The sequence below is a fragment of the Salvelinus namaycush genome, chromosome 12 (genome assembly GCF_016432855.1).
Source record: "Salvelinus namaycush isolate Seneca chromosome 12, SaNama_1.0, whole genome shotgun sequence".
In the NCBI taxonomy this organism is placed as follows: domain Eukaryota; kingdom Metazoa; phylum Chordata; class Actinopteri; order Salmoniformes; family Salmonidae; genus Salvelinus; species Salvelinus namaycush.
In genome coordinates this window covers 36324513-36341421 of record NC_052318.1, presented here as the reverse complement: position 1 = coordinate 36341421, position 16909 = coordinate 36324513, and the positions used below count along the sequence as shown (strand labels likewise).

Here is a 16909-nt window from a genome sequence, read left to right as displayed (position 1 = left end):
TGAGACTGGGACGGAGGTTCACCTTCCAGCAGGACAATGGCCCTAAGCATACTGCTAAAGCAACACTCGAGTGGTTTAAGGGGAAACATTTAAATGTCTTGGAATGGCCTAGTCAAATCCCAGACCTCAATCCAATTGAGAATCTGTGTTATGACTTAAAGATTGCTGTACACCAGCGGAACCCATCCAATTTGAAGGAGCTGGAGCAGTTTTGCCTTGAAGAATGGGCAAAAATCCCAGTGGCTAGATGTGCCAAGCTTATAAAGACATACCCCAAGAGACTTGCAGCTGTAATTGCTGCAAAATGTGTTTTTTTGTCTAATTTCTTGTTTGTTTCATAATAAAAAATATTTTGCATCTTCAAAATGGTAGGCATGTTGTGTAAATCACATGATACAAATCCCCCCAAAAATCTATTTTAATTCCAGGTTTTAAGGCAACAAAATAGGAAAAATGCCCAGGGGGGTGAATACTTTCGCAAGCCACTGTATGTGACCTACCAACTGATATATTTCGAGGCATGATTACAAGGGTTGTGCTAACCTTAATTTTAAATGTGTCTAACTGAAAAGACATTCGGGATGTATAAGATTGTAAAATGACAAACAGCTAAATCTTTTATTTAACCCCTCACAAAAAGAGAGTCTGTTAATGAACGATTGTATTACTTTATTGGGCTTTAACAGTGAGCACTGCTCCGCCCAAAATACAATAGAAACAGAAAACAGATTACATATACAACTAGAAACACAGATATGGGATAATATTTGTTTTAGAACGGAATTAGTAAGCACAGTTTTAAAACAAATCTCAGGAAAACAAAGTTATTAGAACTAGTGCAAAAAGTTCTAAACATTAAAGCACAGTGTATAAAATGGCATAAGAAGTAGTCCCCTCACAGCATACAGGCTTAGGACACCAGTGTAGATTTATACCCCTTTTTCCTTCTCTGATTGAGGTACCATTCCTTTACATTCTAACGGATAAGCAACAGCCATGACTGACATAGGAGAGAGAAGGGTACAAGTGACCTTTTTGGAAATGGAGAGACCATACAATGTTATACACGTTAGTCATATAAGGCAGGCAAGATTTCCAATCCCAAGTTGCAGTTATCAACATGGTTGTCTCTTTTAGAGTGTTTGGCATCTTAAACCAGTTTATAATCAGCATGCCGACAATGTCCGCTAGATATTAAATGAAACAACACAGGCTGTCGAAAACAAAATATTGCACTTTTAGCAAAAGAAACTAGCAGTTCATCAGACTGACATGAGATTAGTTCTTACTAATTCATTGTGGGCATTAAAGGCTACAGTGATATAATTAAGCAATAAGGCACGAGTGGGTGTGGTATATAGCCAATATACCACGGCTAAGGGCTGTTCTTAGGGCCTGGATATAGCCTTTAGCCGTGGTATATTGGCCATGTACCAAAAACACCAGAGTTGCCTTATTGCTATTATAAACTGGTTACCAACGTAATTAGAACAGTACAAATATTTTTGGGGGCATATTGTGGTATACAGTCTGATATACCACGGCTTTCAACCAATCAGCATTCAGGGCTCGAACCACCAAGTTTATAATATATTTTATTTTAGATAAATAAATAATCTGAATCTCATGCATCTCATAGATCTCTGATTTGTTTATATTACTAAAACACTCAGACATTCAAATCCAAGTTAAATTCATATACATACTGTATACTATACTCTGTAAAAACCTGTGCTATGATATAGTTTTTCAATAGTAAAATAGTTAAGATAGTTTTGTTAGGACATAAACAATATGCCTGTATTCTGGTAGACCAAGGTCACATACAGTATCTGTTTGGTAGGTGAACACAGGAATACTTTGTAAGATAAAAAATTATTCACAATTCCTATTTGTGAATCAATTTGTCACGTTGGAAGACAGTTATTTTATTTCAGCTTCCCAAATACAAGCCCAAATTTAACCAACTATTTGTAAGAATAATACACAAATTATGCCAGGAAAAGAGAGGTCAGAAGTATTCAATCCAAGAAATCAGAAACATATGAGAACCATTTATATAATCATGCTCTAGCTTGTCTTTACAAATAACAAAACCGCTTTTTTCCAACAGATTGCCTATGAATAAATCAAGGTGGATCTTTTTCTATATCTCTAATATTTAGAAGTATATTTATAAAGTTTTGGTTCTTTCCAAATACTGTAATCACTGTATTTCACCATGAATGTAATGAACACACAAGAAGACATTGAGGGCAAAGACACATGCCTCAGTTTTTTGATGACGCGATGCATTCACATCTTGAACATTTCTTAGACATTCAGCCATGATAACATTCTGCTCCAATTATCACTCTGGGTCTTTGTTATGTGTAATACGTGGTAAATTGTCTGTTTTATGAGTAAGAAATGATTGGTGTAGTTATAATACAGACAGTCTTCCATTGCACAATCATGTGCCTTCTGTAAGCGATTAGAGACCCAGTGGGGGTTTCAACTCCTTTCAATCAGCTTTGCATAAACACATGTTCCTCCACAGCATTAGTAGTGTACTTCTGACATCTATCAAAAACAACATGGTTTACCTTTGATTAGGATCTGTAATCCAATACTTGCATGAACTGATTCTACTTGGTGTATGATAATGAGGGTAGTGGTACTGAGAATAAGAATAATATTTACTCTGAGCCAAACAAAGTATTTGTTGTGCGTATTCTGTTAGCTTGGAAGATGTAATGGTCATCTGATTTGTGTTGGGTCATATACATTATATTGCTGACTTCTTCACTGTATTCACACACACACACACACACACACACACACACACACACACACACACACACACACACACACACACACACACACACACACACACACACACACACACACACACACACACACGCACACGCACACGCACACACACACACACACACACACAGATAAAAAAAATAGCATACGAGCCTGCAACTCATACTTTTCCCCACTGTGCAGTTCACAAACTCAACACCCAACCTCATACGTAAATCCCCAAAAACATCACTCAACTCATTAAATAGAGTAGTGATAAAACTTGAAAAAGGCCATTTGTACCCAAACCCTTCTCATAAACAGCATACAGTACCTCTTTCAGTTATAAAATCGACGCTTCCTCTGGGCCCTGGCATGATAGGAGACCCGCCTCTCTTTCCCTATGCCCTTTCATGTCCTCCTTACATGTGAGACATGTCTGGTTCTCAGTTTCGAAACCTCATCCACCTCCATACCTCTCTGTGTCGAGGTAGGGGAGGGCCCGTGCTTCGCCACTCCTCCAGTGTGGTGGAGGGTGAGGAGGTATACCGACCTGTAGCCTGCCCTGGAGCGGTGTATAACCTCCTCATTCCTGATGTCCTGTGGAGGGGACTGGATGGAGAGAGAGGGTTATAAACGCCTCACTCCTCAGGTACTGTGAAGGAAGGGGTCTCTGTAGACTGGAGGCAGGGAACAGTAGAAACTCTTGTTCATAATCAGTCACTCCTCTCGGGCAGAGCTCTCCTCCAATGGCAGGGGTACCATGGCCTCCAGGCCCACAGCGCCACTGCTCTGGACAGTGGAGAAGGAGACGACAGTGTGCAGCAGGATGAGGACCAGAACACACAGTCTTAGTCTGCTGCTGCACAGCCGCGATGCAGCTGACACGGGCGGGGAGCTGCGCCGCTGCCACGACGACGACCCTGGAAGCTGTGTCAGGGCGCACGCCGCCCCCACAGAGGGGTCGCAGCCACTCCATCTGACATCACAACACTCTGGGTCTGCATTGGTTAAATGGTTTTCTAGTAGCCCTGCATCACACACAGAGAAGAAACATAATTCAGATCCAGATTAGTTTTTCAGATGACAACAAACAACAAGATACCAGGCGATTCCACCCCAGGAAAGCCCAAAAATATTTTTGGTATCTCAGAATGTTCTGGCAATTCTCACATAGAAACTTCACTGGGAGGAATGATGTTTGACCTGCTTTTCACATTTGTATCACAATTTTTTGGAAAGTAACGATGAAAGTGGCCATTATAGGCCCTTTCTAGACCTATACAGTGCCTTCTGAAAGTATTCATACTCCTTGACTTATTCCACATTTTGTTGTTTTACAGCCTGAATTAAAAACGGATTAAATATATATATATTTTTTTACCAATCTACAAACAATACAAAGTTAATATTTATTTTTGGAAATTGTTGCACATTTTTTGAAAATGAAATACAGAAATATGACATTTACATAAGTATTCACACCCCTGAGTCAATACTTTGTAGAAGCAGCGGTTACAGCAGTGAGGCTTTCTGGCTAAAAGCTTTCCACACCTGGATTGGGCAACATTTGTCCATTATTCTTTTCAAAATTCTTCAAGCTCTGTCAAATTGGTTGTTGATCATTGCTAGAAAACCCTTTTCATGTCTTGCCATAGATTTTCATGTAGATTTAAGTAAAAACTGTAACATGGCCACTCAGGAACATTCACTGCCTTCTTGGTAAGCAACTTGTGTTTTACGTTATTGTCCTGCTGAAAGGTAAATTCATATACCAGTGTCTGGTGGAAAGCAGACTGAACCAGGTTTTCCTCTGGGATTTTGCATGTGCTGAGCTCCATTCCATTTATTTTCTATCCTGAAAAACTCCCCAGTTCTTAATGATTACAAGCATGCCCATAATATGATGCAGCCACCACTATGCTGGAAAATATGGAGAGTGGTACTCAGTAATGTGTTGAATTGGATTTGCCCCAAACATAACACCTTGTATTGAGGACGAAAAGTTAATTTTTTCCCCAATTTTTTTTCAGTTTTACTTTAGTGCCTTATTGCAAACAGAATGCATGTTTCTTCTTTTCACTCTGTCAATTAGGTTAGTATTGTGGAGTAACTACAATGTTGTTGATCCATCCTCAGTTTTCTACTATCACAGCCATTAACTCATTGGTCTTATGGTAAAATCCCTGAGCGGTTTCCTTCCTCTCTGTCAACTGAGTTAGGAAGGTCCTTCCCTATAAGCGTGCTGAAAGTCTGTTGTCAATTTGTTTACTGTAAAATAGCATTGTACTTGGTCAAACACTATTTTTTCCAAAACTTTACTAAGGGTTGGTAACAGGCTGATTGGTCTGCTATTTGAACCAGTAAAGAGCGCTTTACTATTCTTAGGTAGTGGAATGAATTTTACTTCCCTCCAGAATGGAGGGCACACACTTTCTAGTAGGCTTAAATTGAAGATATGGCAAATAGGAGTGGCAATATCGTCCGCTATTATCCTCAGTCATTTTCCATCCAAGATGTCAGACTCCGGTGGCTTGTCATTGTTGATAGACAACAATAATTTTTTCACCTCTTCCATACTCAACTTTTCAGAATTACAATTCTTGTCTTTCTTAATTTGGTCAGATATACTTGGATGTGTAGTGTCAGTGTTTGTTGCTGGCATGTCATGCCTAAGTTTGCTAATCTTGCCAATTAAAAAATAATTAGAGTAGTTGGCAATATCAGTCAGTTTTGTAATGAATAAGCCATCTGATTCAATGAATGATGGAGCTGAGTTTGCCTTTTTTCCCCAAATTTCATTGAAGGTGCTCCAAAGCTTTTTACTATCAGTCTTTATGTCATTTATCTTTGTTTGATACTGTAGTTTCTTATTCTTTTTATTCAGTTTAGTCACATGATTTCTCAATTTGCAGTACATGTAATAATCGGTTGTGCAGCCAGACTTATTAGGCATTCCTTTTGCCTCATCCCTCTCAACCATACAATTTTTCAATTCCTCATCAATCCATGGCGATTGAACAGTTTTTACAGTCATTTTCTTAATGGGTACATACTTATTAGTAACTGGAATGAGTCATTTCATAAATGTGTCAAGTGCAACGTCTGGTTGCACCACGGACCAACAGATATTCTTTACATGAACAACATAGGAATCACTACAAAACATATTGTATGACCTCTTATACACTATATTAGGCCCAGGCTTTGGAACTTTGGTTTTCCTAGATATGGCTATTATTTTGTGGTCACTGCATCTGGATACCGCTTTCAAGCATGAGTAAAGATGTGATCAGTACATGTTAATGATTTCATTCCTGTGCTGTTTGTAACTACCCTGGTAGGTTGACTGATAACCTGAACCAGGTTGCAGGTACTAGTGAAGATTTTTCTTGAGTAGTCCCAGAAAGTCCTCCGTAATTTGACTCCCCCCTCACGCGAGAGAAAGGCCTATAGTAGGGTGTGCTTGGGAAAGGTGGCGGAAGTGGATGATGAGTTCGAATCAAGCAAAGTTGGTGAGCAAAGTTGGTGTAGACGAATGTTCTGAATGGACAACAGTAGAATCAATAACTGGAACAAAAAGTACATTTTCTAAAATATGGATATGTGTATGAATTGCTTCTTGTTGGGATGCGTTTGTTGAATAAGGATGCGTATGTGGGAGACCTGTTTGAGGTGTCGAAAATGGTTAGTATGCGCTGGGAAAAGTGGAGTCTGTCAGAGTGACCAGGAGTGGCCTTATTTTGATTCATTGCATTTCTGAAGAACAGAGGAAGATTGCAGTGAGCCTCAAAAGGATCCGGACAACAGATTTTCCGTTGCTGAGGTAATGGCAGCTACTGTCAACTACGGGCACAGATAGAGCAAGGAGCTAGTTATAAAACAATCTGAGATATCCAAAATATTTTCAGGCCTTCCTGGTGTGGAATCGGCCCACAGTTTCTGTGAAAATACATGAGCTTGAGAGAAAAACGGTAACAACAAAAACTACTAAATGTCACTCAAGGCACCAATCATACTGTACCTGTACAGATGAAACTGGATAGTCCTCCGTAGACCAAGTCGTCATTGTCTGGTAACACAAAGGGGCACATGGTCTGGACCTCCAGACAATATTGCTTGCAGGGAATCCTGTGTTGACACTGGCTCTGGGTGGCGTTGAAGTATTCTGAGCATAACCAGGCTTTGTAGACTGACTGCAAGAGAAGAGCACAGCGCCTGGCAGCTTTCACACACAGCAGGTTTTTGTCATTGCAGTGTAATTGAGGCTAATTGATGGACATTAAAACCATTTCTACAGTATTAGGGCAGCAGCTACTACAAACATCTATTTTCTGCTGAGGTGGCAATGGGTAGCTATAGTGAATCCTCTATAAGGGGACAAATGATACAAATTGGGCTGACTACAGTGATAGAAAACTTTGCCAAAACAAAGCCAACCCAGTATACACTTTGTCAAGGCCATCTCCAGGCCATCAGACTGTTGAACAGCTATCACTACAGTAGTTGGCTACCTGCCCAGGACTCTGCCCTGCACCTTGATACTAATGCCCCATGTATATAGAGTCATTGAATGCTGATCACTTCATATTCTGTTTATATACTGTTGCTTAATCACCGTATGTGCGTATGTATATACTTTATTCTCGAGATAGCTCATCCTAATATACCTACAGTGGCTTGCGAAAGTATTCACCCCCCGTGGCATTTTTTCCTATTTTGTTGCCTTAAAACCTGGAATTAACATGTATTTTGGGGGGGTTTGTATCATTTGATTTACACAACATGCCTTCCACTCTAAAGATGCAAAATATTTTTTATTGTGAAACAAACAAGAAATAAGACAAAAAAACTGAAAACTTGAGCATTCATAACTATTCACCCCCTCAAAGTCAACACTCTGTAGAGCCACCTTTTGCAGCAATTACAGCTGCAAGTCTCTTGGGGTATGTCTCTATAAGCTTGACACATCTAGACACTGGGATTTTTGCCCATTCTTCAAGGCAAACTGCTCCAGCTCCTTCAAGTTGGATGGGTTCCGCTGGTGTACAGCAATCTTTAAGTCATAACACAGATTCTCAATTGGATTGAGGTCTGGGATTTGACTAGGCCATTCCAAGACATTTAAATGTTTCCCCTTAAACCACTCAAGTGTTGCTTTAGCAGTATGCTTAGGGCCATTGTCCTGCTGGAAGGTGAACCTCCGTCCCAGTCTCAAATCTCTGGAAGACTGAAACAGGTTCCCTCAAGAATTTCCCTGTATTTAGCGCCATCCATCATTCCTTCAATTCTGACCAGTTTCCCAGTCCCTGCCGATGAAAACATCCCCACAGCATGATGCTGCCATCACCATGCATCACTGTCGGGATGTTGTTCTCGGGGTGATGAGAGGTGTTGGGTTTGCGCCAGACGTAGTGTTTTCCTTGATGGTCAAAAAGCTACATTTAAGTCTAATCGAACCAGAGTGCCTTCTTCCATATGTTTGGGGAGTCTCCCACATGACTTTTGGCGAACACCAAACGTGTTTGCTTATTTTGTTTTTTAAGCAATGGCTTTTGTCTGGCCACTATTCCGTGGCCAGCTCCGTGGAGTGTATAGCTTAAAGTGGTCCTATGGACAGATACTCCAATCTCCGCTGTGGAGCTTTGCAGCTCCTTCAGGGTTATCTTTGGTCTCTTTGTTGCCTCTCTGATTAATGCCCTCCTTGCCTGGTCTGTGAGTTCTGGTGGCCGGCGCTCTCTTGGCAGGTTTGTTGTGGTGCCATATTCTTTCCATTTTTTAATAATGGATTTAATGGTGCTCCATGGGATGTTCAAAGTTTCTGATATTTTTTTATAACCCAACCCAGATCTGTAATTCTCCACAACTTTGTCCCTGACCTGTTTGGAGCGCTCTTTGGTCTTCATGGTGCCACTTGCTTGGGGGTGCCCCTTGCTTAGTGGTGTTGCAGACTCTGGGGCCTTTCAGAACAGGTGTATATATACTGAGATCATGTGACAGATCATGTGACACTTAGATTGCACACAGGTGGACTTTATTTAACTAATTATGTGACTTCTGAAGGTAATTGGTTGCACTAGATCTTATTTAGGGGCTTCATAGCAAAGGGGTGAATACATATGCATGCACCACTTTCCCATACAAAAAAAACATGTTCTTTTTTTTCATTTCACTTCACCAATTTGGACTATGTATATTACATGAAATCCAAATAAAATCCATTTAAATGACAGGTTGTAATGCAACAAAATTGGAAAAACACCAGGGGGATGAATACGTTTGCAAGGCACTGTACTACTGTACATACCATTTTCTTTCCAAATAAGATACTGTCTATACACACCACATATTTATATTCTGGGTTCTTTCTGACACATGCTGACTAATACAATCTACTCTGGATAGTTACTTGGACTTGTTCAGTCATTTCTTGATTTCTTGTTTTGATTATTGAGTATTTGTGAGACATTCTACTGCACTGTTGGAGCTTGTAACACAAGACATTCTACTGTACTGTTGGAGCTTGTAACACAAGACATTCCACTGCACTGTTGGAGCTTGTAACACAAGACATTCTACTGTACTGTTGGAGCTTGTAGCACAAGACATTCTACTGTACTGTTGGAGCTTGTAACACAAGACATTCTACTGTACTGTTGGAGCTTGTAAGACAAGACATTCTACTGCACTGTTGGAGCTTGTAACACAAGACATTCTACTGTACTGTTGGAGCTTGTAACACAAGACATTCTACTGTACTGTTGGAGCTTGTAACACAAGACATTCTACTGTACTGTTGGAGCTTGTAACACAAGACATTCTACTGTACTGTTGGAGCTTGTAAGACAAGACATTCTACTGCACTGTTGGAGCTTGTAACACAAGACATTCTACTGCACTGTTGGAGCTTGTAACACAAGACATTCTACTGCACTGTTGGAGCTTGTAACACAAGACATTCTACTGTACTGTTGGAGCTTGTAACACAAGACATTCTACTGCACTGTTGGAGCTTGTAACATAAGACATTCTACTGCACTGTTGGAGCTTGTAACACAAGACATTCTACTGCACTGTTGGAGCTTGTAACACAAGACATTCTACTGTACTGTTGGAGCTTGTAACACAAGACATTCTACTGCACTGTTGGAGCTAGTAACACAAGCCATTCTACTGTACTGTTGGAGCTTGTAACACAAGACATTCTACTGTACTGTTGGAGCTTGTAACACAAGACATTCTACTGTACTGTTGGAGCTTGTAACACAAGACATTCTACTGTACTGTTGGAGCTTGTAAGACAAGACATTCTACTGCACTGTTGGAGCTTGTAACACAAGACATTCTACTGCACTGTTGGAGCTTGTAACACAAGACATTCTACTGCACTGTTGGAGCTTGTAACACAAGACATTCTACTGCACTGTTGGAGCTTGTAACACAAGACATTCTACTGCACTGTTGGAGCTTGTAACACAATACATTCTACTGTACTGTTGGAGCTTGTAACACAAGACATTCTACTGCACTGTTGGAGCTAGTAACACAAGACATTCTACTGCACTGTTGGAGCTAGTAACACAAGACATTATACTGCACTGTTGGAGCTAGTAACACAAGACATTCTACTGTACTGTTGGAGCTTGTAACACAAGACATTCTACTGCACTGTTGGAGCTAGTAACACAAGACACTCTACTGCACTGTTGGAGCTTGTAACACAAGACATTCTACTGTACTGTTGGAGCTTGTAACACAAGACATTCTACTGCACTGTTGGAGCTAGTAACACAAGACATTCTACTGTACTGTTGGAGCTTGTAACACAAGACATTCTACTGCACTGTTGGAGCTAGTAACACAAGACATTCTACTGTACTGTTGGAGCTTGTAACACAAGACATTCTACTGTACTGTTGGAGCTTGTAAGACAAGACATTCTACTGCACTGTTGGAGCTTGTAACACAAGACATTCTACTGCACTGTTGGAGCTTGTAACATAAGACATTCTACTGCACTTTTGGAGCTAGTAACACAAGACACTCTACTGCACTGTTGGAGCTTGTAACACAAGACATTCTACTGCACTGTTGGAGCTTGTAACACAAGACATTCTACTGCACTGTTGGAGCTAGTAACACAAGACACTCTACTGCACTGTTGGAGCTAGTAACACAAGACATTCTACTGCACTGTTGGAGCTAGTAACACAAGCATTTCACTGCAGCTGCTATAACACCTGCAAATTTGTACGCGACCAATAAACTTGATTTTATTCAGGGCTGTAGCCATGGAACCCTATAGTGAAATTTACTGAGTCAGCCACTGTGGTAATGCACACTGTAAATCACTGTAAGACAAGCACTGTATGGGGCCAGTGAACTACAGTGAGTACAGTACAATGTAGCTAAAGGAAAGCCAGGGTACATCTTCATCCTACTCAGGAAGCTCTCCACCAGGCCCTGTGTTTGATTAAGTAAGAGAGATAAATATAGATATTAATATGAGCAAGGCAGCAGCAGCAGCCCTCCACAGACAGAGGCACAGGAAACAGGGCAGCAGTGATGTAGACAGAGGACCACAGCAGTTTCTTCACCTCACTCTGCTGTGGAGCCAAGGGCTACCGCTGTCATGGCAGCAGGATGATCCAGAGCCTTTCACAGCCATTCTATTTATCATGTGGTCAGCCTCCCATCACCACACACAATACTACAACCTGTCTTTGCTTTATTCACAACAGGATAAGGGTAGGTACTGGTCGGTCCCTGGATGGGAGACTAGATGCTGCTGGAAGTGGTGTTGGATGGCTAGTAGGAGGCACTCTTTCCTCTGCTCTAAAAAAATATCCCAACGGCCCAGGGCAATGATTGGAGACATTGCCCTGTGTAGCGTGCCGTCTTTTGGATGGGATGTTAAAACGGGTGTCCTGAATCTGTTGTCACTAAAGATCCCATGGCACTTATCGTATGAGTAAGCGTGTTAATCCCAATGTCCTGGGTAAATTTCTGTCCCTCGTACCATCATGGTCACCTAACCATCAACAGTTTCCAATTGGCTCATTCATCCCCCTCCTCTCTCCTGTAACTATTCCCCAGGTCGTTGCTGTAAATGGGAATGTGTTCTCAGTCAACTTACATGGTAAAATAAAATAATACAATTCTGAAGATGAGTCAGCCCCACCAAGAGTAAACATTGTAAAGGATTAGGATGTCTGCTGCGACACAAATCTAAGTACAGATACTCAATTATTTTCTTGCACAATTACAACACAATACATTAAACACTACAGTATATTACAACTTTGTCCAATGTTCTGTGTCTCCCTCTGCATGCTTTCTCGGTTCATCTTTCAATTACAAACCCCACTCACTCCTGAGAGAGACAGAGACGAGAGAGGAATTCCCTGACTACATTTCCATACACATTAACCTGCAGTATGTTGCTGACAGATGGTTCGCTGGAATTGTGTTTCCAGAATGACAAAGACCATCAAGGAACTCATCAACATCCACATGAACAAGGGGGCTCAGAGAACTGAACCCATCTGATTAAATAAGTTAACACCACAGAAGGTGACTCTGTAACATAAGACGTTATCAAACATCATGTTTTACAAGACACTTGAGCAGAGTAAGAAAAAAAGGAGCTAGAGGCTGTTTTGTATGTACAACCTATTGCAACACAATACTAATTCTGCAATACAAAATTAAATACTTGCGAGAGATGAGGCGATTAGACCAGTGAATAGAATAATAATGGTGTAGCCTACTGCACAAGATATCTAATCCATTGTTACACAATTTTTGCTTGCAACGCCAGGATAGTGGGTTTGCTCCTTGGGACCACCTGTAAGTAAAATGTCTGCACACATGACTGTAAATTGCTTTGGAAAAAGTGAAGAAGAAGTGAAGAAAAATCTATGTGAAGAAAAATTCCAATGTTTGTAAAAAATGTATGAAAAATAAAACATTAATCTATCTTATTTAACTAAGTATTCAAACCCCTGAGTCATTACATGTTAGAATCACCTTTGGCAGTGATTACAGCTGTGAGTCTTTCTGGCTAGGTCTAAGAACTTTGCACACCTGCAATGTATAATATTTTCACATCATTTAAAAAAAAATTCTACAAGCTCTGTCAAGTTTTTTATTGATAATTGCTAAACAGACATTTTCAGGTCTTGCCGTCGATTTTCAATCTGATTTAAGTCAAAACTGTAACTAGGCCACTAAGGAACATTCAATGTCATTTTGGTAAGCAATTCCAGTGTATACTTGACCTTGTGTTTTAGGTTATTGTCCTGCTGAAAGGTGTATTTGTTTAGAAGACTGAACCAGGTTTTTGTCTTGCAGTATTTGTCTCGCAGGCAGTGTCTGTTGGAAAGCAGACTGAACCAGGTTTTCCTCTAGGATTTTGCCTGTGCTTAGCTCTATTCTGTTTATTTTTATTGTAAAAACTCTCCAGCCCTTGCAGATGACAAGCATACCCATAACATAATGCAGCCACCACCATGCTTGAAAATATGAAGAGTGGTACTCTGTGATGTGTTGAATTTGTCCGAAACATAACGCTTTGTATTCAGGACATAAAAGTGAATTTCTTTGCCAAATTACTAGCAGTTTTACTTTAGCGCCTTAATATGCAAACAGGATGCATATTTCTTAAATGACCACATTTTCAAAGTTTTGGAATATTTTTGATTCTGTACAGAATTCCTTCTTTTCACTTTGTCAGTTAGGTTAATATTTAAGAGTAACTACAAGGTTGTTGATCCATCCTCAATTTTCTCCCATCACAGCCATTAAATTGCCCTCGTGGTGAAATCCCTGAGCGGTTTCCTTCCTCTCTGGCAACTGAGTTAGTAAGGACGCCTGTATCTTTGTAGTGACTGGGTGTATTGATACACCATCCAAAGTGTAATTAATAATCTCACCATGCTCAAAGGGATATTCAATGTCTGCTTTTTAAAAATGTACCTGAGGCGTTGGAAAACCTCCCTGGTCTTTATGGTTGAATTTGTGTTTGAAATCCACTGTTCGACTGACAGATAATTGTATGTGTGGGGTACAGAAATGAGGTAGTCATTAAAAAACCAGGAGAGGTCTTCTTTAGATTAATTGTTTTTCTGAAGAACAGAGCAAGATTGCAGTGAGCCTCAAAAGAATCTGGACAACAGAAGTTTTGTCTTTTGAACTTCGGAGGAGAGCAGCCTGTCACGTTCCTGACCTTATTTTCCCTTATTTTGTATTTATTTAGTATGGTCAGGGCGTAAGTTGGGGTGGGTTGTCTATGTGTGTTTTCTATGTTGGGATTTTGGGTTCGGCCTGGTATGATTCTCAATCAGAGGCAGCTGTCAATCGTTGTCCCTGATTGAGAATCATACTTAGGCAGCCTGGGTTTCACGTGTGTTTTGTGGGTGTTTGTCTACCGTGTTAGTGTTTTCACCACACGGTACTGTTTCGGTTTTCTGCACTTCGTTTATTGTTTTGTATTTCAGTGTTCAGTTTCGGTTTTAATAAATCATCATGAGCACGAACCATTCTGCATATTGGTCCGATCCTTCTCGCCTCTCCTCGTCTGAGGAGGACGAAATAGACAATCGTTACACAGCCGTCAAAGGAGTCATCTCGGGGTGACATCGGATGTTCAGGTTGAATCCCTGAAGAGAATTCCTGGTGTGGTTGGTGCCCGGCGTCTGACCCGCTGGGTGAATGGAGAAAAAGAAGAGAGCCTGTCGGTGCTGTTGTTTTTTGATAAAGAGCAAATGCCTATGCATGTGAAGCTTGGTTATGTAAGATTTTGAGCTTTTGTCCCCAAACCATTGCAGTGTAAAAATTGTAAAGGATTTGACCATGTTTCCAGTGTGTGCAGACGGACAGAGTATACGGTACAACGATGTGTAGAAGGACGACAGTGAGTGTTGCAATTGTGATGGGGATCATGATCACGAGTTCCTGGAGTTCCCTGTAAGGGTGAAGAAGATTGAGGTGGTAAAAGTTAGAGCGGTCAATCAAATCTCCTATGCGGCAGCTATTAAAATAATTGAGAAAACAAGTGATGCTAGTGAAGATATGGTAGTCAATGCACCACAGCCTGTAGTAAATGTTTGCTGCCAGTCAAAAGATTCCTTGGTGGATTTTGTGGCTATCATTGCCACAGTTATAAACCGTACGGCACAAGTCTCAACGAAGTCTAAGAAACTGGAGATTTGTGTGACTGCGGGAGAAAAGTTTTTGGGACTTATTAAGGATTTTACATCTAAAGACCTGCAAGGGGTACTGGTGCTGGAAGACCCGCCCTTTCAGGTTTCCCTTGAGCCTGTGTAGGGATAGATTAGTTTGATTTTTTAACAGAAAAGTTGTTGAATTTTTTCTTTTTGTAGTTTGGTAGTTTTATGGTAGTTTGTTACCGTTTTTGGCAATTTTGTTTCCATCCTCGCACAGTAGGTGGCGGGATGCACATTCAATTGTGCGATCGCCAATATACCATAGAAGAAGAAGAAGGTGTTAACCCATGTTCACAGTTAGCCACTGTTATGTAAATACAAGCTGAAAAGTATCAGTGGCCTGGGCTTGGCCCTCGATACGAGACGCGCCCACGCACGTGTGCTTGTACACCATCGGATGCATGAGACACTCACACTCCTTTCCCCCAAGGGTTCTGTCATTTTGTCCTGTCCCCAAGTCAAAGATGATGGAAAAATGAAGATGTCCCACTCAGGCCGTTTACCATTGAACAAAAATTGTCACAGTACGCTATGAAAGTCCCGCCTACTTCCTGGTTCAAGTCCCGTTCTGCTTTCAGGCTTCAAATTCATGAAAATGTGGTCATTTAAGAAATATGTAAAATGTTATTTGTTGATTTATTTAGTTTCGATTGTGTTATTGTCTTTTTCGTAATCGAAAACCTACATAGAAGGCATTGGGTAAAGATATAATTTTACATATATCTTAAATGACCTCATTTTCATAAATGTAATGATATAAGCTTGAAGCCCATTCAAAAACTGTAAAGGACTTGAACCAGGCGGGACATTCATAGGGTGTTCCGTTCTGCTCTCCTATAGACACCAATGTGATAGCAGCTACTGTAGGTCTGGTCTGCTTAGTTCATTGACTGTATATGAACCAGAAAAAATGAGGGAGTGGGATCCTCTTCCGTCTCTGCCCTAATTTTGGGCGTGACAATTATTTTATCAAATTTGTGAAAACATGGTCATTTTAGATATTTACAATTATATCAGTGTTTGTGGGTAAAAACTACAAGGCAACTTCCTGGTCAACGACAAGTCACTTTCATACCATATTTATTATTAGTTTGTTGACATATATAACAGTTTGTTTGAGAAAGGCCTGTGAAAATTGTGCTATGCCTGGTTTAGACATTGTATAGCCTCTGTGTTGGGTAAAATAAGTTACCAGTTATTTGGTCAAGTGCACCCCTGCTCATTGTGGTTTAGACCGAGAGTGGCACCAGGAGTGTGCTTAGCAGGACACAAGTTATGTTCAGATAGAATTATGCTATGTAGAACAAACATGCCTCTCTGACATGTAGAATAAAGAATCACCTCGACTCTATTCATAGCATTTCTATCTGCAACGTTCCAAAACTTTTCGTACAGAACATGGCCCATGTATTTCTACCTAGCTCTGCCAGGGCTGCGTTCAGTACAAAAAAATGATGTGCAACGTTCAATTAAACAGAAACGGTGCTGTTCTGAAAAGCCAGTTGAAAAACAGGGAGAGGTTGGGTTGTGCATATATGAAGATTTCAAATGCACCTCTGCCCTTTAAATACATTACTCATTGCTTTAAGCCACTCCCTGCCACATCCACCAAACAGAGCAAACATACCTCAAAGTCTGTTCAAGAACGATGAAGAATGTTTTTGGGAAATAAACAGTCACTCAACGTACAAACGTTTAATCGAACTGAACGCACCCACGTGTTCTGTAAGTGTTCTTTGAGAGAGTGTCCATGTGATAGGCTGCTGCTTATACAGTTCCCTTAGCCTGATTCTAGGACAGATCTAGTGTCCTACACCTAGGACCACAATGGAAATCAGTGTTTTTACGCTTTTATGTGTCATCCTCTGGGTTTCTTGTTACTTTGAAATCAGTGA

General features: G+C 40.6%; 1 protein-coding gene across 1 annotated transcript in view; it reads right to left on the bottom strand.

Annotated features, from left to right (window-relative positions):
- Window positions 1-2912: 2912 nt before the first annotated feature.
- The window catches only part of fam155b (family with sequence similarity 155 member B), a 61137-nt gene continuing 47140 nt past the window's right edge, over window positions 2913-16909 (bottom strand). The window contains exons 2-3 of the mRNA XM_039004758.1: window positions 6812-6983; window positions 2913-3818 (exon numbers count right to left, since the gene is read on the bottom strand). Coding sequence (XP_038860686.1) covers window positions 3508-3818; window positions 6812-6983 — 483 coding nt within the window. The 3' untranslated portion in view covers window positions 2913-3507. The remainder of the gene's footprint in view (window positions 3819-6811; window positions 6984-16909) is intronic.